This window comes from Somniosus microcephalus, chromosome 10 (genome assembly GCF_052327205.1).
Source record: "Somniosus microcephalus isolate GS21.2 chromosome 10, FLI_Smic_1.0, whole genome shotgun sequence".
NCBI lineage: Eukaryota > Metazoa > Chordata > Chondrichthyes > Squaliformes > Somniosidae > Somniosus > Somniosus microcephalus.
In genome coordinates, this window is record NC_140996.1 from 182,347,843 (window position 1) to 182,373,066 (window position 25,224).

Genomic DNA, 25,224 nt, shown 5'->3' on the forward strand with positions numbered 1-25,224 from the left:
TAGAAGATCATCCATGATGTTATTGAATGGCAGAGCAGGCTCAAAGGGCCAAACGGCCTGCTCCTGCTCCTATTTCTTATGTTCTTATGAGGGAGAAAGGAACAGAAGGATATGTTGATGGGGTTAGATGAAGAAGTGGGGTGGGAGGAGGCTCATGTGGAGCATAAACACCGGCATGGACCTGTTGGGCCGAATGGCCTGTTTCTGTGCTGTAAATACTTTGTAATACTAGGATGAATTTGTAGTAATTAATGGACTCAGGGAATACTTAAGAACAGCTCTAATGTGTTATAACTTTTCTTACAATACCTTTCTCAGCCACTTGCTCTTAGCTCACTCTCCGGGTACTGCCTGTGTTTTTCTTCTCTGCACCTCACACAACTTTCAATGTTAAACTCTCAAAGACACAAACTTGAGGGGACAGAGCAGCTTTAAGGTGTATGTTTTAATGGCAATGAAAGGAAATGATTATTAAAAATACATTTAGCAGGAATACTGTTTATGGTATCTACTCTTAAGTGGCAACAACTATATTGGGCATAAAAACAGAACATGCTGGAAATACTCAGGTCAGGCAGCATCTGTGGAGAGAGAAACAGAGCTAACGTTTCAGGTCGATGACCCTTCGTCCTGATGAAGGGTCATCGACCTGAAACGTTAACTCTGTTTCTCTCTCCTCAGATGCTGCCTGACCTGCTGAGTATTTCCAGCATCCGCAGTATTTTACTTTTGTATTAACTATATTGGGCAATTGGATTCAATGTTTGATATTAAAAGGTTGCTTTAAATTGGTAAGTTATGTTTCCTTTCAGGAATTTGAGAAATGAGCATACCAGTTTTGCTTTGCAGCTCTGTAAAAACAAAAGGCTGTTATTACAAAGAGTTGGCACATTCATGCTCAACAATGAAAGTTTTGAATTCTTTGTGTGGTGTAGAAATTAAAACCATTATCTATTGTTCTTGTGCCAAGGATGAAGTCATGATGCTCTGCAAAGTTTGTACTACACTATATCAGAAATTAGACCATTACTTCTTGACAAGCTATGTGGGAGGTAGTTCAACATGAGCTTTCACAGAAAGGCACATAAAAAAGCTTGAATTCATAATGGAAACTACAAAAGATCATTGTAAAAAAAAAACTGTTGATTTTGTTGGAAATGTGTCTGTTACTTTGTAATCTGCAATTAAGTCGGAGTTTACTATCAGTCGTAAGTGCTGCAATGGTACAATTCTCAAATACTGCTATGTGTAGTAAGGAAGATTAGAATTGATCGCAGTCATCTGAACAGTTTTTCCACCATAAACGCCAGTGACATTTCCAAGGATTGCGTGGAAAGAGGGAGAATCAGGTTTGGAGGCAAGGAAAGGGGAAACTGAGAAAAATTCCATTACCAACTTGCTTGGTTAGTGCTTCCAGTTAGAGTCCAGAATGAAACTGTTATTGCGAAGCTGCGTGGGATTGGGTATGATCATTTCAGACTCTCATGGAGTGAAGAGTTGCAATCAGTGGCAAATAAAGACTTTTTCTTGACCATACTGCAAGCAAACCAGCGGCTTTTGAGTCGGGGATATCCAAGAGGGCAAATGTGTTTTGGGAGCTAGATTCTCCTTTCCTGCTAACCAATTTATCAGATTTTCAGAGGTGCAGATTTCTGAAATGTTGATGGCAGCTGTTTAGATCACCTACTTAAATCTACTTGTAATATAATGGAATACATTAGAAAATAATACTGGTCAGAAAAGGATCAGCTGTTATTCTGCAGTTTAGCAACATACCACAGATGTACAATCTGGCCCCACGGGAGGCCACTGTTGTACTGTAATTATATCTTTATTATAAGCACTAACACTCATGCTGAGATTATTCAACCTTTGACAAAAAGCAAAAAAGTTAAATATGCAAAGCATATAAAAATATTTTTACTCTCATTCGTGGAAAGGACAACAAAAGTCAAAAGAAAAACAGTAATACACGTTATGGGTCCTGTGCCATAATTACTTCTGATCTTTTCCATGATAACTCAGGAACAACATAGATATTGCATAAACCATGAAGAGGGGAAATCTAACTCCAATCAGTGAATAGGCATTAGGATAGATTTTTGACATGTATGCAGTTTACACCCTATTAGTTTGAAACAGGTGTTAAATTCAGCTGAAATGAAGTGTGTTGTTTGCATACAATATTTGTGTCCAACTTATCATAATTGAAGAAAGAACATGCATTTATATAGAATACAAAAGCAAAATACTGCAGATGCTGGAAATCTGAAATAAAAACAGAAAATGCTGGAAATACTCAGCAATTCAGGCAGCATCTGTGGAGAGAGAAACAGAGTTAACGGCCCCGATTTTCGGCTTGTGTGGGGAATGGTCGGGTTTCCCCAAATATGGGGTTTCTGACACACATAAAAAAGTGTCAGCCAGCTCCACGCAATTTTCCCTCAAGTGGCCAATTAATTCCCAGCATGTGGGAAACCTTGCTAATTGTCCAATTAGAGTCAGAAATCCCCACAGTATGATGTCATCATTTGTGGTGCTTTCAAGGTCCATAGCAAGCACTGCATCCTCTGAAGGCTTCCAAATGAACCATACAGGATGGCAGAGGAGCCTGCAGCAGCTGTGGCCAGTGCCAGACCCCGAGCTGCCTCCAAATTCGACGAGGCTTCACTGCAGGCATTATTGGATGGGGTTAGGGCCCACAGGGAGGTCCTCTTCCCTAGGTCAGGGAGGAAGAGGCCTCCCACTGAGACCAATGCTGCATGGATGCAGGTGTCAGCAGATGCCAACTCGCTGGGAGTCACCAGAAAAACCTTGGCATTACATCTCTAACTCCTTCCTTTACTTCCCCACAGTAGCATCCAGAGCCCCCGTCCTCACTGTGGAGGAGGAAGAGGCTGTGCAGCCAGACTCCTCAGAGGAAGCTCCAACCTCTGAGGGCGCAGTGTCAGCAGAAGTAAGCGCACCCAGCACCAGCGCAGACACTCACACCTCGGGGGGACCTTCGGGACATAGAGTAGTGTTGTCACCTGGTGTTTCACAGCTCACAAGTGAGCCTCAGCAGATTCTGGAGACAGGGACAGCAGTGGAGAGTCCTCGTCGGAGGGCGCAGGACTCTGCCAGCTCAGCTCAGCTGCGCTGCATGTCGACCCTCTGCCTCTGGGTCCATCCGCAAGAGAAGAGGTGATGGATCTCCATGCACAGATGCAGGAGTCTCTGGCAGGTTTTGTCTCCAGGGTCGCTGCGAGTGTGGAGCGAATGGAGGAGTCCATAGCGACCATCAGCAGAGCCTCTGTGGAGTCATTGGCGCATGAACGCATCACCATGGAAAGGTTGGCAACCTCCATGCAGGAGATAACTCGCCAGGGTACAGAAAACATGGTGAGTGCTCATAAGAGAATGACATCTCTTGAGGAGCGTTGGCCATCTGTTGAACAGAGAAACCAGATCTTCATGGAAGTCCTTCTGAGTAGGACTGCCAGTGCAGAAACGGGTCCCACTGGCCCCTTAAAGTGCAGCAAGGTGCTCTCAAGCCACTTCCAAGCGCTGGCCCCTTCTGGCCTGTGCAGCTTCAGGTGAGTGAGCAGCAGCCTGGTGCTCATCCTGCTGCTCCTGGTTCTGCTGCTGCCGCCTCTGCTGTTGGGAGATCCTCTAATGCCAGGAAGGGAAGGTACCAAAGGCCTCCCATGCTTCTGGCAGATGCCTCTGTTGAGGGGGCACTGAGTTAGGGTGGTGAGAGGGGTTTCCCAGGAGCTCACACTGGAGAAGTGTGTGAGGCTCCAACTTTCTACAGCTGCTCCTAAGGCTTCAAAAAGTTCCCCCAAGCCTTGATCAACAAGGTCCTGCAGCCTGCAAATGCTGCCTATTTAAATCTCTTTAGCCCTCAGCGACCTGCTGCAAGCAAGCCAGCTGTTTTCACGCCAGCTCTCATCGGCGGGGTTCCCCGCAGGCGTGTTTCATGTGGGGAAAGCCCCAAAGTCGCAACGGCCCCGGAAAATCTTCCTTAACAAGGTGATCATTGGTGATTAGTGCTCCGACAAGCAGTCCCGCCAGCGGCGGCCGGGACTGAAGCGGGGCGCGTGGAAACGGCGGTCCAAAAGTCGGACGGGGCGGGGAATCAGGCGGGGGGGGGGTCCCGACCCTCTTTCGCCGATTTTTGGCCCCCAGCCGCATGAAAAGCCGCCCGACCGCGGCCAGAAAATCAGGGCCAACGTCTCAGATCGATGACTTTTCATTAGAACTGGAAAAAGTTAGAGATATAACTGGTTTTAAGCAAGTGCCGGGGCAGGGAAAGTGGGGAGGGGAGGAAAGTGCAAAAGGGAAGGTCTGTGATAGGGTGGAAGGCAGGAGAGATTAAATGACAAAAGGTATGATTGTAGAAGGCAAAAGGGGATGGTAATGGTACAAGTAAAGAAACAAAAGATGGGTCTAGAAAAAGGTGTAAATGGGAATAGCAGAATCATCAACAGCTGCCGTCTGAAAAAATGGGGGCAGAGGTTATGGCCTGAAATTGTTGAACTCGATCTTGAGTCCTGAAGGCTGTAAAGTGCTTAATCGAAAGATGAGGTGCAGTTCCTCGAGCTTACATTGAGCTTCGTTGGAACAGTGTAGGAGGCCGAGGACAGAGAGGTCAGAGTGGAAGTGGAGCTGAGAATTAAAGTGACAGGCGACCAGAGGCTCGGGGTCACGTGTGCTGACTGATTAGAGGTGTTCCACAAAGCGGTCACCCAATCTGCGTTTGGATTCCTCAATGTAGAGGAAACCGCATTGTGAGCAGCGAATACGGTATATTAAATTGAAAGAAGTACAAGTAAATCGCTGTTTTTCCTGGAAGGAGTGTTTGGGGACCTGGACGGTGGGAAGGGAGGAGGTAAAAAGGCAGATGTTGCATCTCCTGCGCTTGCACAGAAAGGTGCCGTAGGAAGGAGAGGGGTTGTTGGGGTGATGGAGGAGTGGACCAGGGTGTCGCAGAGGGAAGGCGGAAAGTGGGGGGGGATGGGCGGGGGGAGGAGGAGACATGTTTGATGGTGAGATCACACTGGAGGTGGTGAAAATGGCAGAGGATGGTCTGTTGAATGTGGAGGCTGGTGGGGTGAAAGGTGAGGACAAGTGAAACCCTATCATGGTTTAGGGAGGGAGGGGAAGGGGTGAGAGCAGAAGTGCGGGAAATAGAACGGACACGGTCAAGGGCCCTGTCAACCATGGTAGAGGGGAATCCTCGGTTGAGGAAAAAGGAAGACTTTTCGTAAGCACTTGTATGGAAGGTGGCATCGTTGGAACAGATGCAACGGAGATGGAGAAACTGGGAGAATGGAGTACAGTCCTTACAGGAAGCTGGGTGGGAGGAAATGTAGTCAAGGTAGCTATGGGAGTCAGTGTGCTTATAGTGGATGTTGGTCGATAGGCTATCCCCAGAAATAGAGACAGAGAAGTTGAGGAAAGGAAGGGACGAGTTGGAGATCGACCATGTGACGGTGAGGGAAGGGTGGAAATTGGAAGCAGTGATTGAAATTTTCCATTTTAGGGCAAGAGGAGGAAACGGCACCGATACAGTCATCAATGTATTGGAAAAAGAGGTGAGGGAGAGGACCTGAGTAGGACTGGAACAAAGAATGTTCCACATATCCCATGAAAAGGCAGACATGGCTAGGACCCATGCGGGTTCCCATAGCAACACCTTTTTTTGGAGGAAGTGAGTGGAGTCAAAGGAGAAGTTATTCAATGTGAGAACAGGTTCAGCCAGGCAGAGGAGGGTGGTGGTGGTTGGGAACTGGTTGGGCCTCTGTTCAAGGAAGAAGCGGAGTGCCCTCAGGCCATCCTGGTCGGGGGTGGAGGTGTAGAGGGATTGGATGTCCATGGTGAAAAGGAGATGGTTAAATGACCAGTTAATCAGTTTTTGTGGTGTTGGTTGAGGGATTAAATGTTAGCCAGAACACCAGGAGAACTCCGTTGCTCTTCTTCAAATAGTTTTACATCCACCTGATAAGGCAGATGGGGCCTTGGTTTGACATCTCTTCCAAAAGATGGCACCTCTGACAATGCAGCAGTCCCTCTACTACACTGAAACACAAGTCTAGATTATGTGGTCAAGTCCTGCAATAGGGTTTGAATCCAAAATTGGACTCAAAGACAAGAGCGCTATCGCTAAGCTGATAATTTTTTGCAAGGCTTCAGGTGCAGATTTGGATATGTCCAGGGAGCACCGTAACTTCTCATTTCCTGGTATCATGCTAGTGGATCTTTGCTGTACCTTTTTCATGGTTCTAATAGCCTTTCTAAAATGGGATGTCCGGAATTGCATGGTACAGGTAGACTATCCTTTATCCGAACTTCCGAAAACCTCAAGTTTTTTCGTTCAGTGTAAGTCGTGCGCACGACATGACCCGAGTGGCGCAAAACATGGCAGAAGTGGTCCTCCGGGGCCCAGAACAAGAATTCCTGCAGATTGTCGACACGCCGGCCTTCGCTCTCGATGTTAAGTGTGACTGAGGGAGCTCTGCCTTTCCCTGTGAGCAGGGCAGAGGGTCACAGAGTTCCCTCCTGGGTAGGAGATTGCAGGCCAAGCCAGGCAGTATGAAGGAGGTCCGGGAGAGTGAACCCAACAATACAGTGGCCCGTCCGATAGCTGCAGCGGCCCGTCCGATATTCTTTTCTTCCCCCCCCCCGACCTGATTTGCGGGCCAGCTTAGCGTAGGAGTCAGCCAATATCCGGCTTTCCCACAACTGGCGGCGGCAGTCGAGCCCCAGACCCCCGCTAAGTCAAGGAATTCAGAGAAGCAGGAAGGGGAATGAGACACGGAGCAGGGGGAGCTGTAAACAGACTGTGAGCAGCAGCACAGAGAAGCAGGAAGGGGAATGAGACACGGAACAGTCGCAAGAGGTAGCCTGAACTTTTAAAATTTATATTAAATACAAATACTAATTACCAAATTAATTTAATGTTCAGAGTTTCCCAGTCTGAAATAAGACCTTCTGAAATCCGAAAATTTCCGAAAACTGAAACACAGCTGGTCCCAAGGTTTTCGGATAAGGGATAGTCAACCTGTAGTACTCAAATTGTGGCCTTATGTCTTATACAAATTCAACATAGTTATTTGGTTTCATATTCAAAGCCCAGAATTCCATTTATTTGTATTGCCATTTCCACCTGCAATCCCATTATTATAGTTCTTTGTTTATTCACCTCAGAATTCCTGTTTCTCCACTTTGTTAATAATCCTGTTGTTAGGCTATATTTCCTTTCACTGTTCTTTTCCAAAATATACTACTTCACACTTCTCTACATTGAACTGCTACTGTCACATTTCTGCCCACTCCATTGACCTATCTAAGTCTTCTTGCAACCTCCTGCATTCTCTCAGTCTGCATGCCCCACCCCCTTCCCCACAGATACCTGGTATCATCATTCCATAGACATTGTATAACTTAATTGTCAAAAAACCTTTGACAAGTAACTAAACAGCAGGTGGCTTTAATAAGGGTTGAGTCCTGTGCAATTGGAAGGCAGGTAATGGTTCTGCATGGGGATCGGTCACTAGTGGAGTCCTGCAGCGATCGGTGTTAAGGCTGTTGCTGCTCACCCTCTTTATCAATGATTTGGGTGAAGGCATCGAGTAAACTGTCCACAAGTTCTTGGATGATAAAAATATATATGCAAATGTTAGGACCCAAGATGAGAAAAACAGACTACAGGTAGATCTAAAATAACAACAGAAAATGCTGGAAAAAATCAGCAGGCCAGGCAACATCCGTGGAGAGAAAATAGAGTCGACGTTTCGGGTCTAACCCTTTTTCAAAACTGGAAAGGAAATGAAATAGATCGAAAGGCAGGGCTGGGAGAGAACAAAAGAAGTGAAGAGACATTAAGGAGGTATTCAAAACAAGACGAGGTGGTGATAGGACTAGTGGAAACAAAAGATGGCTCTAGATTAGGTGTGAAATGTTCTGGCAGAATGAGAGACAGCTGCCATGTGGGAGAGAAAAAAAGAGGGGGGAAAGGGCCAAAACAAAGATGTGGATAAAATATAAGCAAAAATGTAATGGGGGCCGAGATTATGATCTGAAATTGTTGAACTCGATGTTGAGTTCGGAAGGCTGTAAAGTGCCTAATCGGAAGATGAGGCATTGTTCCTCGAGCTTACGTTGAGCTTCCGTGGAACAATGCAAGAGCCCGAGTACAGTGAGGTCTGAGTGGGAATGGGGCAGTGAATTAAAGTGACAGGCGACCGGAAGCTCGGGGTCCCCCTTACGGACTGAACGGAGGTGTTCCGCAAAGCGGTCACCCAATCTGCGTTTGGTCTCCCCAATGTAGAGGAGACCACATCCTGAGCAGCAAATACAGTATACTAGATTGCAAGAAGTACAAGTAAATCGCTGTTTCACCTGGAAGGGGTGTTTGGGGCCCTAGACAGTGGGAAGGGGGGGGGGGGGGGGGAAAGTATAAGGGCAGGTGTTACATCTCCTGCGCTTGCACGGGAAGGTGCCGGGCAAAGGGGAAGGGGTGCTGGGCGTGATAGAGGAGTGGACTAGGGTATCTCGGAGGGAGCGGTCCCTACGGAATGCTGAAAGGGGAGGGGAGGGGAAGATGCGTTTGGTGGTGGGATCACTTGAGGTGGCGGAAATGGCAGAGGATGATCCGTTGAATGTGGAGGCTGGTGGGGTGGAAGGTGAGGACAAGGGGAACCCTATCATGGTTCCGGGAGGGAGGGGCAGGGGTGAGGGCAGAAGTGCGGGAGATAGAACGGACACGGTCGAGGGCTGTGTCAACCACAGTAGAGGGGAATCCTCGGTTGCGGAAAAAGGAAGACATGTCGGAAGCACTGGTGTGGAAGGTGGCATCGTCGGAGCAGATGCGGCGGAGACGGAGAAACTGGGAGAATGGAATAGAGTCCTTACAGGAAGCGGGGTGGGAGGAAGTGTAGTCCAGGTAGCTGTGGGAGTCAGTGGGCTTGTAGTGAATGTTGGTCAATAACCTAGATCTAAATGTAATGGGCAAATGGGCCCACATTTGGTATCATTCTATGTGAGGCTATGTCCAAATTATCATATAAATCAAATTTAAGTCCTGCTGAAGATAATCCAGCCTATGAACAAAAAGGACAAAGAAGAACGATGAGTTCTCAGCCTGGTCCCTAGGTTATCTTTGCAGCTTTATGTAACATTTTAAATCAGAGGCCTTATGGGAGGCATAGTCATCTTGGTAACTGATCCTCTGATCAGTAATAACACTGATAGTCAAAGAAGTCTGCAGCCCACTCTTAGAGCTCATGGCAAAGAAGCTAAGTCAAGTTGCAATGAAATAAGGGGGAATGATGGAGTCAATTGTACAGCACGAAAATGATTATCATATTGAGGTCTGGACAGTTGCATTTTTTTGCTTGTTTTGTTTTTATGGCGGGAGAGGGCACAAGCTAACATAGGAAATAATTAGTTGTGGCCTGGCTTTTTCTATTCATTTTATTATTAAGATCATTAATCTCTCATGACTAATTATGCATAGTCAGCTCTAATCATTATACAGTATTTAAAGCACACAAGAGATCATTCGATAAAGTACAATAATTATGACAAGATTGCATCTCTTTGTTTTGAATGTTAATACCTATGGCAGTTACTGCTTATTACCCTGAAAATATAGGTATTAGCCCATTAACAAGGGTCAAAAACAAATGGCCATTATAGTTCAATGAAAAACCAGATACAAATGTAGAGCTGTAGCCTATGTGGGATAAAATTAATGCGTTTTGCAGTATCCCAGCAAACCTATCTGATGATTATTTAATTGTTATAAGGTTTTAGATAAGTACCTGGTGGTGTTTGCAGTAACACAAGTTGAAAGAACCACAAAGATTTTTAGGCTGGATGAAATACCAAATTAAAAGAGGAACCGCTCCTTTGGCTTCACCTTTATGTGAATATTTCCATTAATATCTCCATGTTAGAAGGCAAAAATTGCAAGCCACAGGAATCACTAAACATGACTACTTTGCCAAAGGCATATTTACAAGATCACAAGATACTTATGAATGAGGAAGGCTATTCAGTCTATCTTAATTCATCCATCCAGGTCCCCCCTTGCTGTATCTAATTTTTTTCTTAAATGATTCAGAGTTTGCACCATCACCCCTCTGTCCAGAAATCCATTCCAAGTGTTGATCACTCTTTGTGTGATAAAGAACCTCCTAATATCAATCCTAAAGTTACTTTTTCCCCAGTTTGAACATGTGTTACCTTGTCCTACTCCCACTATTTAATTTAAAGTAATATTCTGAATTAACTTTTTCCATCCCATTTCCTATCGTATATACCTCTAAGATCATCTCTCAGACACCAGGCTGAAAAGCCTGTCTTTCTAGTCTTCCCTCATAATTCAGACCTCTGACACTAGGGAATCAGCCACATGGCTCTTCTTATCACTGCCTCCAGCTCTTGAATGTTTCCTGTGTTCCTCGGTGAGCAGACCTGGGCACAGTAAGATGTGCTCTAATGAGAGCACTAGATAACTTCCTCTGACTTACATTCTACTGTTTTGGCTATGTCGTTCAGCATTCTTTTGGATTTGTGGATTGCTACTCTGCATTAGTTGGACATGTTGCGCCTGAATGGTGAGGCCCGATGCGCCCCCGATATTGTGCTTCGGGCCTCATTTACATGGAGGTGGGGGGGTGGTAGCTCGCAGGTGAGGAGCGATGGAAGATGCAGCAGTCATGCATTACATTTGCCAACTCTGACTCTAGTCCACCTGGGTTTTCTTAATTTATATTGGGTTGATTGAATAACTTTCCTGTTCTCACACACCCTTATTATCTCTTCATTGAGCAAACTGTTCTCCATTTGTTGACCTGATGGCCTGTAACATACCCCTAGTGCTATCTTAAATGTTTTTCACATTAGAGATTTCTATCTAGAATAGTTCTTTCTGTAGAATAGTTCTTTCTGTAGAATAGTTCTTTCTGTAGCTTACCCCTGTTGTGGGATTTCTCTCTGCCCCAAAGCGTGTACTGGTTCCAAGCGATCTTTATTCAAGCACATGCAGGGAGAGGCCCTCTCAGTCAGAGCCGAGACGGAAGTCTAATTTTTACATTCGAGCAGTTGGCTTATATACAATCTTACATCTTGTTTCTTCACATCTTCGGGACTTGGCCAATTAATTGTCCAAGTCACGTACACTTAATCACATCTCCACAAAACACATCTTGTTTATCTCATTTGCCCTGTTTCCACATCTGCCATTGCTCTACTCTTTAGCTCATATCCAATTTCGTACACTTAACCACATCTTCGCAAATCACATTGGCGGCCCATTCAATGCATGGCCTCTTTGCCTTCTTTCACTCCCCCAATCATCGTGTAATATGCTTTTTCCAACTGTCAGCAACTGTCTTTGTTCTGCCAGACTTCTCCTTTATTACATCAGCCAACTAGTCAGTTAAGCCGCTAATCTAACTTTAACCTCTCACCCCTTTCACAGAAAAACCTTCACCCCAATATCAGTTCAAAATTAAATATTGCAGTAGACACCAATTATTGACGAGAATATGTTCTGTTGCACTGGATTTTGAACATTTATAATCACATCATTTAATTGTAACCTACAAGCAGGAAAGGGATTGATTACGTATGTCTAAGAGCATTTTTACAACATGGGCCAGTGACCATAGTCGAAGATAATAGATGCATTTAAATCAATGTGAGTACAAATCAGGGAAACCCATTTTATACTTACATTGACCTTGCAAGAGAAGGTGCTTCTCAGATATTGGACCAACCTAAACAATATATCTCATGAGGGTAATTATGTAAAGTGCATATTTTTGTTGGATTAACCATACATTTCCAGAAGTAAAGCATTACTAGAATTTTGAGGATCGATTCTAAGGGGAAAATTTGAAACCAGTTCGCTCGGCAGGAACGGGGATGCGCTGCTTTTACAGTGGCGCGTTTGGATTCACTGCCAATTAAACACTACAGTTTGATAACAAAAATCCAAATAGCAATATTCACTTTGACCAATTTGCAAAGAGGCCACATAAACTAACAATGCTGAGTATTGCTGTAGGCATCCCCCATGCACTGTCACTAGAGTGCAGGGAATGAACATCTACGCAGAGTCCTGCAAGGATGTGTGATAAATTAAAAACAGCACCTAGAACACATCCTAGATATAAGTGTTTCCAATTAAAACTGCTTACCTGTAAAGTTTCCCTTTTTAAAGGGGCAGGTGCTTTGCTAATTTACAGATAGCAAAGCATTAAAACAGGGGGCATGATCCTTGAATGGGGAAACCTTGTGGTGGTGCATCCCGAGAAACAGAGTTGGAACCATATTATTTTCAGCTTTGGGAAAGCATGGTTGATTGTGCAATAATAAATTCATGTGCAATAATAAATTCATGTCCAATAATAAATTCATGTCCAACTAGTTTAGCATACAGTTTAGAGTAATGACATAATAATGTGGAAGTAAAGAAAAATTAATGTACCCTTAACAAAAACAAAACAAGGGGTCCTTCATGAATCGAATGAAAAATTAAGTCAAAACTGAATAAATCAAAACATGAAAATTGTTGGACATATTGGGGCAGGATTTGCGGTCTGTGAGGACTGGAACTTGGTGAACCCAACTGCAGGAAGGCAAACTGAGGCAGAGGTTAGGTTGCAAAAACAAAGATAGACTTTACTTGAAATAAACAAAATAACAACAGCACAGATGCAGACCAGCAAATGTTATCACAAGACAGTGACACTCAAGACTGAGCAATGAACATAAACTAAGCACCACTTAAATAGTAGGCATATAACCATGTACAGGTGAGTACAATTAGGAATAAAGAAGGACACAATTAAGAGTTCATGGTGCCCTCTGGTGGCGAGGCGAGGCAGAATCTGGGTCATTCCTGACACGGTCGGTATGACGGCGTATTCTCAGAGTACGCCATCATACCACCTTTGAAATGGACAGCAAATTAATCCCGAACTTGTGATCTGTCAAGTTCTGATTTGGCAGATCATCCACTCCGACATTGAAATCCTAATTGCTGGCACAGAATTGGGCTAATTACCCACCAATTGCCCAGCAATTACGCACAAAAATTTTATGCCTGGTGCAAACAGGCGCAGCAGCCTGTTTACGCAGTGTAAGGAGATACCCGTCAATAAAAAATCTTCATCTAATGCTTTTTTGTTTAAATATATATGAAAAGGAGTGTAAATTCAGACTGGGTACTGGTCGGAGAATTGACAGTTTTGCAAATTAAAAAAAAAAATCAAAAATACACTTCCCTTACTCCCCTCACTGTATCTTCAGGTGCCCTTTCATGGTACAAAATGCATAATATTTTTTATCAACATTAGCTGCTATATTCTCTCTGGAAAATACCACAGTATCTAGTGGGGGAGAATGCGAGACCTTCTGTTTCCTGACTGGAGCACCACCCCACATGATCCCAGGTACGCTTACGCACATGGTGCGCCCCTGGGATCCGTGGGCCACTATTCTGCGTTCAACTCTGCAGCATCTGACAGCAGCTTTTCGTTTGGGACCTCGCAACAGCTTCAGATGCCAGTGGTGTAATCCTTAATTATGCCACCGAACGCAAAATCCGGATCATTGATCTGCAGTGATCCAGAGACGTGAGTTCAGATCCCACCACGGCAGCTGGGGAATTTAAATTCAGTTAATTAAATAAATCTGGAATAAAAAGCTAGTATCAGTAATGGTAACCATGAAACTATCGGATTGTCGTAAAAACCCATCTGGTTCACTATTGTCCTTTAGGGAAGGAAATCTGCCGTCATTACCTGGTCTGGCCTATATGTGACTCCAGACCCACAGCAATGTGGTTGACTCTTAATTGCCCTCTGAAATGGCCTAGCAAGTCACTCAGTTGTAACTAACTGCTATGAAACAAAATAATAGGAATGAAACCGGACGGACCACCCGGCATCGACCTCGGCACCGTATCGGACACAACAACGGCACACCCAGCCCAGTCAACCCTGCAAAGTCCTCCTCACCAACATCTGGGGACTTGTGCCAAAATTGGGAGAGCTGTCACACAGACTAGTCAAGATGCAACATATGCCCTTTTACCTCCTCCCTTCCCACTGTCCAGGGCCCCAAACACCCCTTCCAGGTGAAACAGCGATTTACTTGTACTTCTTGCAATTTAATATACTGTATTCGCTGCTCACGATGCGGTCTCCTCTACATTGGGGAGATCAAACGCAGATTGGGCGACCGCTTTGCGGAACATCTCCGTTCAGTCCGTAAGGGTGACCCTGAGCTTCCGGTCGCCTGTCACTTTAATTCTCCGCGTCACTCCCACTCTGATCTCTCTGTCCTCGGCCTATTACATTGTTCCAATGAAGCTCAACGTAAGCTCGAGGAACAGCACCTCATCTTTCGATTAGGCACTTTACAGCCTGCCGGACTCAACATCGAGTTCAACAATTTCAGATAATTATCCCTGCCCCCATTTTTCATGCTGTATGATTTTTGCCATTCCCATTTGCAACATTTTATCTTTCCTGCCTCTTACAAAAGTACAGGATGTTCTTTCAGTTCCTTCCTCCCCTCCTAACCGCCCGCCCCCCCACAGTCTCTGCACCTGCTTAATATGTTACATCTCCAGCTTTTTCCAGTTTTGATGAAGGGTCCCAGACCTGAAACGTTAACTCTGTTTCTCTCTCCACAGATGCTGCCTGGCCTGCTGAGTATTTCCAGCATTTTCTGTTGTTATTTCAGATTTCCAGCATCCGTAGTATTTTGCTATTGTACTAGTCATGCAACAGCCTGACATACAGAATCATACCTTTCAGCCAATGTCCCGAACTCCTCCATCACCATCCCTGGGTATGTCCTGTCCCACCGGCAGGATAGACCCACCAGGGGTGGTGGCATAGTGGTATACAGTCGGGAGGGCGTGGCCCTGGGAGCCCTCAGCATTGACTTCGGACCCCATGAAGCCTCATGGCTTCAGGTCAAGCATGGGCAAGGAAACCTCCTGCTGATTACCACCTACTGCCCTCCCTCAGCTGATGAATCAGTACTCCTCCACGTTGAACACCACTTGGAAGAAGCACTGAGAGTAGCAAGGGCACAGAATGTACTCCGGGTGGGGGACTTCAATGTCCATCACCAAGAGTGGCTCAGTAGCACCACTACTGACTGAGCTGGCCGAATCCTGAAGGACATAACTGCCAGACTGGGCCTGCGGCAGGTGGTGAGTGAACCAACATGAGGGAAAAACCTACTTGATTTCGTCCTCAGCAATCTACCTGTCGCAGATGCATCTGTCCACGACAGTATTGGCAGCAGTAACCACCGCACAGTCATTGTGGAGACGAAGTCCTGTCTTCACACTGAGAACACCCTCCATCGTGTTGTGTGGCACTACCACCATGCTAAATGGGATAGATTCAGAACAGATCTAGCAGCTCAAAACTGGGCATTCATGAGGTGCTGTGGGCCATCAGCAGCAGCAGAATTGTATTCCACCACAATCTGTAACCTCATGACCTGGCATATCCCTCACTCTACCACTACCACCAAGCCAGGGGACCAACCCTGGTTCAACAACGAGTGTAGAAGAGCATGCCAAGAGCAGCACCAGGCGTACCTAAAAATGAGGTGCCAACCTGGGGAAGTTGCAACACAGGACTACAAGCATGCTAAAAAGCGGAAGCAGCATGCTATAGACAGGGCTAAGCGATCCCACAATCAACGGATCAGATCAAAGCTCTGCAGTCCTGCCACATCCAGTCGTGAATGGTGGTGGACCATTAAACAGCTAACGGGAGGAGGAGGCTCCAAGAATATCCCCATCCTCAAAGATGGTGGAACCCAGCACGTGAGTGCAAAAGACAAGGCTGAAGCGTTTGCAACCAACTTCAGCCAGAGGTGCCGAGTGGATGATCCATATCAGCCTACTCCCGAGGTCCCCACCATCACAGAAGCCATTTTTCAGCCAATTCAGTTCACTCCACGTGATATCAAGAAACGGCTGAGCGCACTGGATACTGCAAAGGCTATGGGCCCCGACAACATCCCGGCTATCGTGCTGAAGACTTGTGCTCCAGAACTAGCCGCGTCTCTAGCCAAGCTGTTCCAGTACAGCTACAACACTGGCATCTATCCGACAATGTGGAAAACTGCCCAGGTAGGTCATGTCTACAAAAAGCAGGACAAATCCAACTCGGCCAATTACCGCCCCATCAGTCTACTCTCAATCATCAGCAAAGTGATGGAAGGTGTCATCGACCGTGCTATCAAGCGGCACTTACTCACCAATAACCTGCTCACTGATGCCCAGTTTGGGTTCCACCAAGACCACTTGTCTCCCAACCTCATTACATGGACAAAGGAGCTGAATTCCAGAGGTGAGAGTGACTACCCTTGACATCATTTGACCGAGTCTGGCATCAAGGAGCCCTAGTAAAACTGAAGTCAATGGGAATCGGGGGGGAAACGCTCCACTGGCTGGAGTCATACCTAGCACAAAGGAAGATGGTTGTGGTGGTTGAAGGTCAATCATCACAGACCCAGGACATGGCTGCAGGAGTTCCTCAGGGCAGCGTCCTAGGCCCAACCATCTTCAGCTGCTTCATCAATGACCTTCCCTCCAACATAAGGTCAGAAATGAGGATGGTCACTGAAGACTGCACAGTGTTCAGCGCCATTCGCAACTTCACGGATAATGAAGCAGTCCATGCCCGCATGCAACAAGACCTGGACGACGTTCAGGCTTGGGCTGATAAGTGGCAGGTAACATTCGCGCCACACAACTGCCAGGCAATGACTATCTCCAACAAGCGAGAGTCTAACCACCTCCCCTTGACATTCCATGGCATTACCATCGCCGAATCCCCCACCATCAACATCCTGGGGGGTCACCATTAACCAGAAACTTAACTGGACCAGCCAGATAAATACTGTGGCAAAGAGAGCTGGTCAGAGGCTAGGTATTCTGCGGCGAGTGTCTCACCTGGCTCCCCAAAGCCTTTCCACCAGCTACAAGGCACAAGTAAGGAGTGTGATGGAATACTCTCCACTTGCCTGGATGAGTGCAGCTCCAACAACACTCAAGAAGCTCGACACCATCTAGGACAAAGCAGCCCACTTGATTGGCACCCCATCCACCACCTTAAACATTCACTCCCTCCACCACCGGCGTACCGTGGCTGCAGTGTGTACCATCTACAAGATGCAGTGCAGCAACTCGCCAAGGCTTCTTCGGCAGCACCTCCCAAACCCGTGACCTCTCCCACCTAGAAGGACAAGGGCAGCCGGCGCATGGGAACACCACCACCTCCAAGTTTCCCTCCAAGTCACACACCATCCTGACTTAAAAGTATATCGCCAATCCTTCATCGTCGCTGGGTCAAAATCCTGGAACTCCCTACCTAACAGCACTGTGGGAGTACCTTCACCACATGGACTGCAGCGATTCAAGAAGGCGGCTTCTTAAGGGCATCTAGGGATGGGCAATAAATGCTGGCATTGCCAGCGACGCCCTGCTCCCATAAACGAATAAAAAAAAAGGTTCAAAGTGGGATAGTTGTGTAAGCTTTATGCAAAGAAAATATGCTTTAATATCACTTAGCTGGTTAGGCCGTTCAACTAGGCAAAGTATGCGTGGCGCATGCTCCGCCATTTCTCATTTGGAGTCCTACAATCGGCGTATGATCCTGATTTGCATATTAAGGAGCCTGTTGCCTGTTTCAGGCAAGTGCCCTGGATGACTAAAATGTGCCCGAGCCACGATGGCATCTGGCTCACTTTTGGCCCAGATCGGGCACGATAGATCACAATGCAAATTTCAGAGGTCGAAATGGGTGTCTGTAAGTTGAACTTCATCTCTAAAGTTTTGTGATTTTCACACATTGGTATGTTAACCCTCATTCAAAGAATGAGAAGCACTATATGTTAAGGTGAGTAATGTCACTTTATCATATACAAATGGATTCTGAATAAGAAGAATTCACAGCGGATACAGTTTACATTGAGGTACTGAAGGCTTTGAAGTCTGGATTTTAACTCAGGTGTGGGCTGTTGTCGTGTTATCCGAATTTCGTGTTTCCCACACGAATCTAAATGGATGCGGGAGATTGATGCAATTTTAACTCAATTGGCCAATTGATTTCCAACGTGTGGGAAGCCTTTGCAAATGGATTTTTCATGACTGAAAGTCCCCTCCGATGATGTCATCATTGCTGCTGCATTTAAGGTCCACAGCAAGCCTTGCTTCTTCTGCAGGCTTCGAAGCTGTCTCCATTTGGTGTCAGTGGGTCCTGCAGGAAAGACGACAAGCGGGAGGGCCAGATCAGCTCCTCGCTTTGACGAGGCGGCACTGCAGGCATTAGTGGGGCTAGGGCCCACAGGGAGATGCTGTTCCCTTCATCAGGGAGGAAGAGGCCACCCACTCAGACCAAGGCAGTGTGGATGCAGGTGGCTGAGGAGGTCAACTCCTTGGGAGTCACCCGCAGAACCTGGATACAGTGCAGGAAAAGATTTCATGACCTTCAGCGCACTGGAAAAGTGAGTATGAACTTCCCATCACCCTCAATCTGACCCCCATTGCCTTTCCTCACCAGCACTCAGCTTTAGCAATCTCTTCCTCCACATCCCACTTGACACTGACATCCATGCATCCTTACCCATTCCCTCTCTCTATGATCACATTCACATAACTATTCCACCATGCAGCCCTCACACTCCCTATCACACTGATACTTTGAACACAACTGACAATACACAGGGAGGGCCCTTGGTCTTGCAACCTCACTCCATCTTTGGCTCCTTCTAAGTATCTATGCTATGCAATCTCTACACTCACTCCTTCATTCTCACTCAACCTCAACTTGTCTCCCTCATTGCAGGAAAAGAGAGCTCACAACAAAAGAGAGCGAGCCAGGACAGGAGGAGGGACAGCCTCATTAGCCCACCTGACCCCCTAGGAGGAGGCCGTCCTGGAAATCATGGCCATTGAGGATGATTCGTGCATGGGGGATGGACAGATGGGTGCAGCACAGCAAGCTGGTGACAGAAAAGTTTCCCATCTCTCTCTTTGACATTGCATGAGCCGCTGATAATGATTGTGAAGCTGTAACAGATGGACTTATGAGCATCTGCAAAAAGCTATGTGCATGTAGCCTTTGCATCACATCTCTGACTCTTTCCTTTACTCCCCCACAGGACCATCACAAGCATCCGTCCCCCCTAGCCAGGAAGAAGAGGCTGAGCAGCCAGACTCCTCAGAGGAAGCTGCAACCTCTGAGGGCGCAGCGTCACCAGAATTCAGCGCACCCAGCACCAGTGCAGACACTCACACCTCGGTGGGACCTTCGGGACATAGAGTAGTGTTGTCACCTGGTGTATCACAGCTCACAAGTGAGCATCAGCAGATTGTGGAGACAGGGACAGCAGTGGAGAGTCCTAGTCGGAGGGCGCAGGACTCTGCCAGCTCAGCTCAGCAGCATGTCGACCCTCTGCCTCTGGGTCCATCCAAAAGATCAGAGGTGATGGAACTCCAGGCACAGATGCAGGAGTCTCTGGCAGGTTTTGACTCTTGGGTCGCTGCGAGTGTGGAGAGAATGGAGGAGTCCATAGCGAAATGAGCAGAGCCTTTGTGGAGTCATTGGCGCATGTACGCATCACCACGGAAAGGATGGCTACCTCCGTGGAAACGATTGCTACCTCCATGGTAAGGCTGGCTACCGTACAGGAGAGGATGGCTACGTTGAGGAGAGGAGGGCTACAGCCATGGAGGAGCTTAGTCGCCAGGGTATGGAAAACATGGTCATTGTTCTTAATAGAATGACATCTCTTGAGGAGCGATGGGCATCTATTGAACAGAGAAACCAGACCTTCATGGAAGTCCTTCTGAGTAGGACTGCCATTGCGGGTACGGGTCCCCATGGCCCCCCTGATGTGCAGCAAGGTGCTCGCCAGCCACTTGCAGGCGCTGAGGGTGACCTGACCCATGAGAGGGAGGTTGGTGGCATACCTCAAGGAAGTGGGGGCTCCTCTCCAAGCGCTCACACTTCCATGCCACTGCAGAGCCCTCGGTCAGAGCCCCACCAGAGTCCACACCAAAGTGAGATAGACGTCTCAACCCCTGCACAGCCGCAGGAGCAGCAGACTGTTGACGAGCCCTCACAGGCTCGCAACCCCAGAGGACGCCCGCCAAAGGTGTTGAGACAGGAGCAGCAGGAAAGTGAGCAAGGGACCTCCACACCTGCTGAAACCACAGGGGAAGCACTACGTAGGAGCATGCGTAAGAGGAAGATAAAGCACAAGTAGTCACAAGGGTAGTCACTTGGGTGGAAATTTGTGTTTACTGTAAAAATGCCATCACGTCGTAATTGTACATAAAAGTTCTGATGGCAAATGTTGCAGTTGTGGCATCTGTCATTTCACTATTGCGACTTCCACATTGAGGCCTTAGAAATACTTGCAACTGTCAGTATGGTGGTCGGAGTACTAGGAATCCTCTGGTTCTTGGTCATTGTCAATGCTCTGGCAAGAAGCTGCGAGGCAAAAGTGTTTGATTGACTAGGCTAAGCAAATCTGGCCAGGATGAGTGCGTTCCTTGCATCCCGGGCAGCAATGTTCTCGCGCAATGCTGCCGCTGGTTGATGGGCCTCTGCAGGATGTTCGTTTTCGCCCTCCTCTTCCTCCCCCTCATCTGAGAAGGATATGTGAGGAGCCACTTGGTCCTCAGGAATCTGCAAGCCACGACGCTGTGCCATGTTGTGAAGTGCACAGCAAACCACGATGATTCTGGAGACCCTGGCTGCTGATTTATCCAGGCATCTGAAGCGCATCTTCAGCAAACCAATGGTTTGCTCGATTATGGCTCTAGTGGACATGTGGTTGGAGTTGTAGCTCTCCTCAGCTTCATTGGATGGGCTCCTCAATGACATCATCAGCCACGTCCTCAGGGGATAGCCCTTGTCTCCAACTAGCCATCTATTAAGTTGGTCTTAATAGCAGACTGAATAGCGGAGGCACACTAGACTGGCGCAGTATGAAGGAGTCATGGCAACTGCCAGGGTACATGGCACAAACATGCAAAATTTCCTTCTTGTGGTCACACACCAGCTGAACGTTAAGGGAGTGGAAGCTCTTGCGGTTGACAAAAATACCTGGATTGCGATGGGGTGCCATAAGGACCACATGTCTGCAGTCAACGACGCCCTGCACCCTTGGAAAGCGTGCCAGATGAGCTAATCCAACCGCTCACGCAGTGACACTTGCTCGATCCTTGGTGAAATGGATGTGATTGTGCGCGAGGGCAAAGGGCATCGGTTACCTACGTGATGCAAGTGTAAGCGGCTGCCTGGGAGATGCCGCTGATGTCTGCTGCTGATCCCTGGAATGAGCCTGAGGCAAAAAAGTTGAGTGCGGTGGTGACTTTGACGGCCACTGGTAATGCTTGTCCACCTGGTCCTCTGGGCAGCAGGTCTTGCTGTAACATTGCGCAGATGCCAGTCACTACCTCTCGCGAAAGTCAGAGCCGCCTTTGGCACTGCTGCTCAGACATGTTGAGATAGGTGACCCTGCGTCTGTAGACCCTGTTTGGGGGGTATCTCCTGCGCCGACGGGTTTCCAGGCGCTGGCCCCTTCTGGCCTGTGCAGCCTCAGGTGGGTGAGCAGCAGCTTGGTGCTCCTGCTGCTGCTGCTGTTGCTGGTGCTGCTGTTGTTCCTGGTTCTGCTGGTGCCGCTGCTGGTGCTCGAGCTCCTCTAATGCCCAAATGGGAAGGAAATAAATGGCTCGCATGCTTCTGGTATATGCCTCCATTGAGGAAGCGCCGAGTGAAGGTGGCGAGAGGGGTTTCCCAGGAGGCCACACTGGAGATGGGTGTGAGGCTCCAACCTTCCACAGGTGTGGTTAAGCCTTCTAAAAGTTGCCCCAGACCTGAGACCACTAAGTCCTGCCATCTGCAAATGATGGGTGATCAAATCTCCTCTTTAATGGTTGACCTGCAGTTGATAGTCAGCAATCCAATAGTGCTCCCGCCAGGTTTCACATTCGTGTTTCCCACCAGGCGTGTTTTACGTGGGAAAAGGGTTACATTTCCAAGGGCCTGTTAAAATAGGATTACAGAGGCCATTTAGTGGTTATTAAGGACCTTAAAGACCAGTCCCGCCTGATGGATGCGGGACGGAGTCGAGACCATCAGACATGCCTGAGTTAAAATTGCTCGGAGTCGGGAACCAGGTGGGAGGGGGGGTTCCCGCCCGCCAGTTTTTGCGATTTTAACCCCCCCGCACGCCTCCAAGCCCGACTCCGCGGCTCAATGAAAATCGAGCCCATTGACTCTTTTTTCCACTTTGTACTATTTACTTTGATGATGAGTATGCCTATTCATGAGCTCAATCTTCTGTGAATAACTAATCTTGTGCGTACTGCATTTAAATCACATTTTCACCTCAGCCAGTTTATTTGCCATATCTTGCTCAGCTGGAGACTTGTGTGTTGTATAGTCTTAACAGACTGTGACCAATGTATCAATTACATCCGCTGTTAAAATGACTTCAGTTTTAATGACCACTGACATTTAATCTTACCTAATTAGATGTAATTATTAATGAAGCCTTGTCTATACAATATTGGATGATGCAGAATAAAGAAAGGTGATTATGCTTAAAAGCATTAGTTACAGGTTTGATTTTTAAATTTGATGAAAACCTTTGTCTAGAATCTCTAATGTTTGCTTTACCTCTCCCCAAGGTCTAAGCAAGCTAAGGAGTGCTGCAGGTGTTACGAGAAATGGATTTTCAGCAAAGCCTGACCTCCAGTCTCGAGAGACTGAGCGCCAAACTGTCCAGAGACTCAAGGACAAATGTAAGGAGCAGGCCAGACAGCTACAATCTCTCCACGAACAATTGAAAAGAGCAAGCCTTGGCATTGAGGTTCTTGCTGTGACGACACAGCATTTCCATCATAAAGTGAGTACATCATTTATCCAAAAACTCCATTTGTCTTCTGTAGAAAATTGCCAAGCATCATTAATTTCTTTCATTTAAAGAACCCTGGCTCTTATAGCCATTTTTATTTTTTCTATACATAAGGTCACTAATTTAATATTGTATGTGAGACTATGCCAAAATCTTGTGCCAATTTGGACTCAAAGACATACTGGCAGAATCCATTTTAATTATAATCGATAAGCCATTAGTTAGAAACAACGGTTATTACCTTCCGTTGAATTCAATCCATTCTACAAAGTTGAAAGAGGTTAATGCCATTAATACTAGATTTGTTGTAAATTTGCAGTTGATTTGCAATAAACTTGCCAGTGCTAAAAATTGTTTACACTTATACTAGTTCCAAGGTGAAAAGACATGTTTGCAAACTGGCTGTGAATCCGGACTCAATGTACTCTTATAAATCTGCTTTCAATTTTCTATGATTTGAATTGTGTTATTTTGTTTTGGCACTGGATTGCCAAAATCCAAAACAAAATTAAGAAAAACTAGAAATTGGATTGCACCCAAATTGGGGCGCGACCCCAGTGCAGCACATGGAACACACCTAATGAGGTCGGAGGCAGGACCATGCGAAATTGATGGGGCTGCCAGCCTGATTTGTTTACTACCAGCAATCTGCGGGCGCCAGTCACAGCCCCAGAGGCAGCTTGAAGGTCCTGGGAAAAAAGGAAGATCAGTCGACTTGGACACCTTCCTAAATGGTAATGAGAGTCTGGGGGAGAGGTGAGAGGCAATCAGGAGGCGGGGTGAGTGGCAGCCGGCAGTGGCCCACACTCCTGCTCCTCCCGGCTCCACAATAAGGTAAATAAACAAATAAAAACATACCTTTCAGGCAGCAGCCTCTGGCGATCTCTTTAAGGACCAGTGGTTAGGCTGCCAAGTGAATGAAAGTACTGATCTCAGCATACATCAGTATTCAGTCGCTTCTGAATTTTGGAACAGGGGTCTCAAACAGGCATTATGTCCCTTATTTGCATATACAAAGGGCCTAATGCGTGTTTCAGGTATGTGCCCTGGAGGCCTGTACAGAAGCCTTTACCAATATGGCGTGTGGTGCACTTCTGCTGCAGAATTTGCGCACATGCACTGCCCATCATATTGGATGCTTAGGCGCCCATCACCTGTAAAATGGGTGTGGTGCCAACTAATTTCTAGGCCAAAAGAATTATTTAATTGAGTCGTTGAAGTTTTTGAACTTTGTGCTACACTAGGGAACCTCGTTCACCGGCGTATCTCGCGTACAATTGTCTGAGCAAATGGCGGGAACATCATGCAGAGCCTATGCCTACATTTCTGATATTCATTTCTGGTAGACGAGGCTGTCCTCAAAATGCATACTTACTTACATACTTTATTAAAAAATACATTCTGTCATTTTTAACCAAAGAGCACTTTGCTAGTTCTGTTTCTTCCAGTCCTGCTCTACTTATGTTTTAACTAACATCTTATGGATTGTAAGTTTAAAAATAATAGGAGTTACAGAGGATATCCACTTCTTGGGGATTCCCAAATAATTCCACTTCTGAACAGGTTTTTATGTTAAGATGGTTTTAGTAGATGTGCTTTGTTGAATGTCTTAAAGGTTCAGGCTGTCAATTTATTTAAATGAGGCGCAACAGTTAAAAACTGAAACACTGTAGGTTAAAAACATAGAAACATAGAAGATAGGAGCAGGAGTAGGCCATTCGGCCCTTCGAGCCTGCTCCGCCATTCAATGAGATCATGGCTGATCATCCAAATTCAGTACCCTGTCCCTGCCTTCTCCCCATATCCCTTGATCCCTTTTGTCTTAAGAAATATATCCAACTCTTTCTTGAATATATTTAATGAACTGGCCTCCACCGCCCTCTGTGGCAGAGAATTCCACAGGTTCACCACTCTCTGGGTGAAGAAATTCCTCCTCATTTCAGTCCTAAATGGCTTACCCCTTATCCTTAAACTATGACCCCTGGTTCTGGACTCCCCGGCCATCAGAAACATCCTTCCTGCATCTAGTCTGTCCAGGCCTGACAGAATTTTATAGGTTTCGATGAGATCCCCTCTCAATCTTCTAAACTCCAGTGAGTATAAGCCCAATCGACACAATCTCTCCTCATACATCATTCCTGCCATCCCAGGTATCAGCCTGGTGAATCTTCGCTGCACTCCTTCCATGGCAAGAACGTCCTTCCTCAGGTAAGGCGACCAAAACTGCACACAATACTCAAGGTGCGGTCTCACCAAGGCCCT

General features: G+C 46.6%; 1 protein-coding gene across 3 annotated transcripts in view; it reads left to right on the plus strand.

Annotated features, from left to right (window-relative positions):
- LOC147111908 (microtubule-associated tumor suppressor candidate 2-like) overlaps positions 1–25,224 on the plus strand; it is a 901,351-nt gene that overhangs the window by 662,839 nt on the left and 213,288 nt on the right. For all 3 annotated transcript variants that reach the window (XM_085999292.1, XM_085999294.1, XM_085999293.1), the window contains one exon: positions 22,736–22,953. In XM_085999292.1, the coding sequence (XP_085855418.1) occupies positions 22,736–22,953 (218 nt within the window). The remainder of the gene's footprint in view (positions 1–22,735; positions 22,954–25,224) is intronic.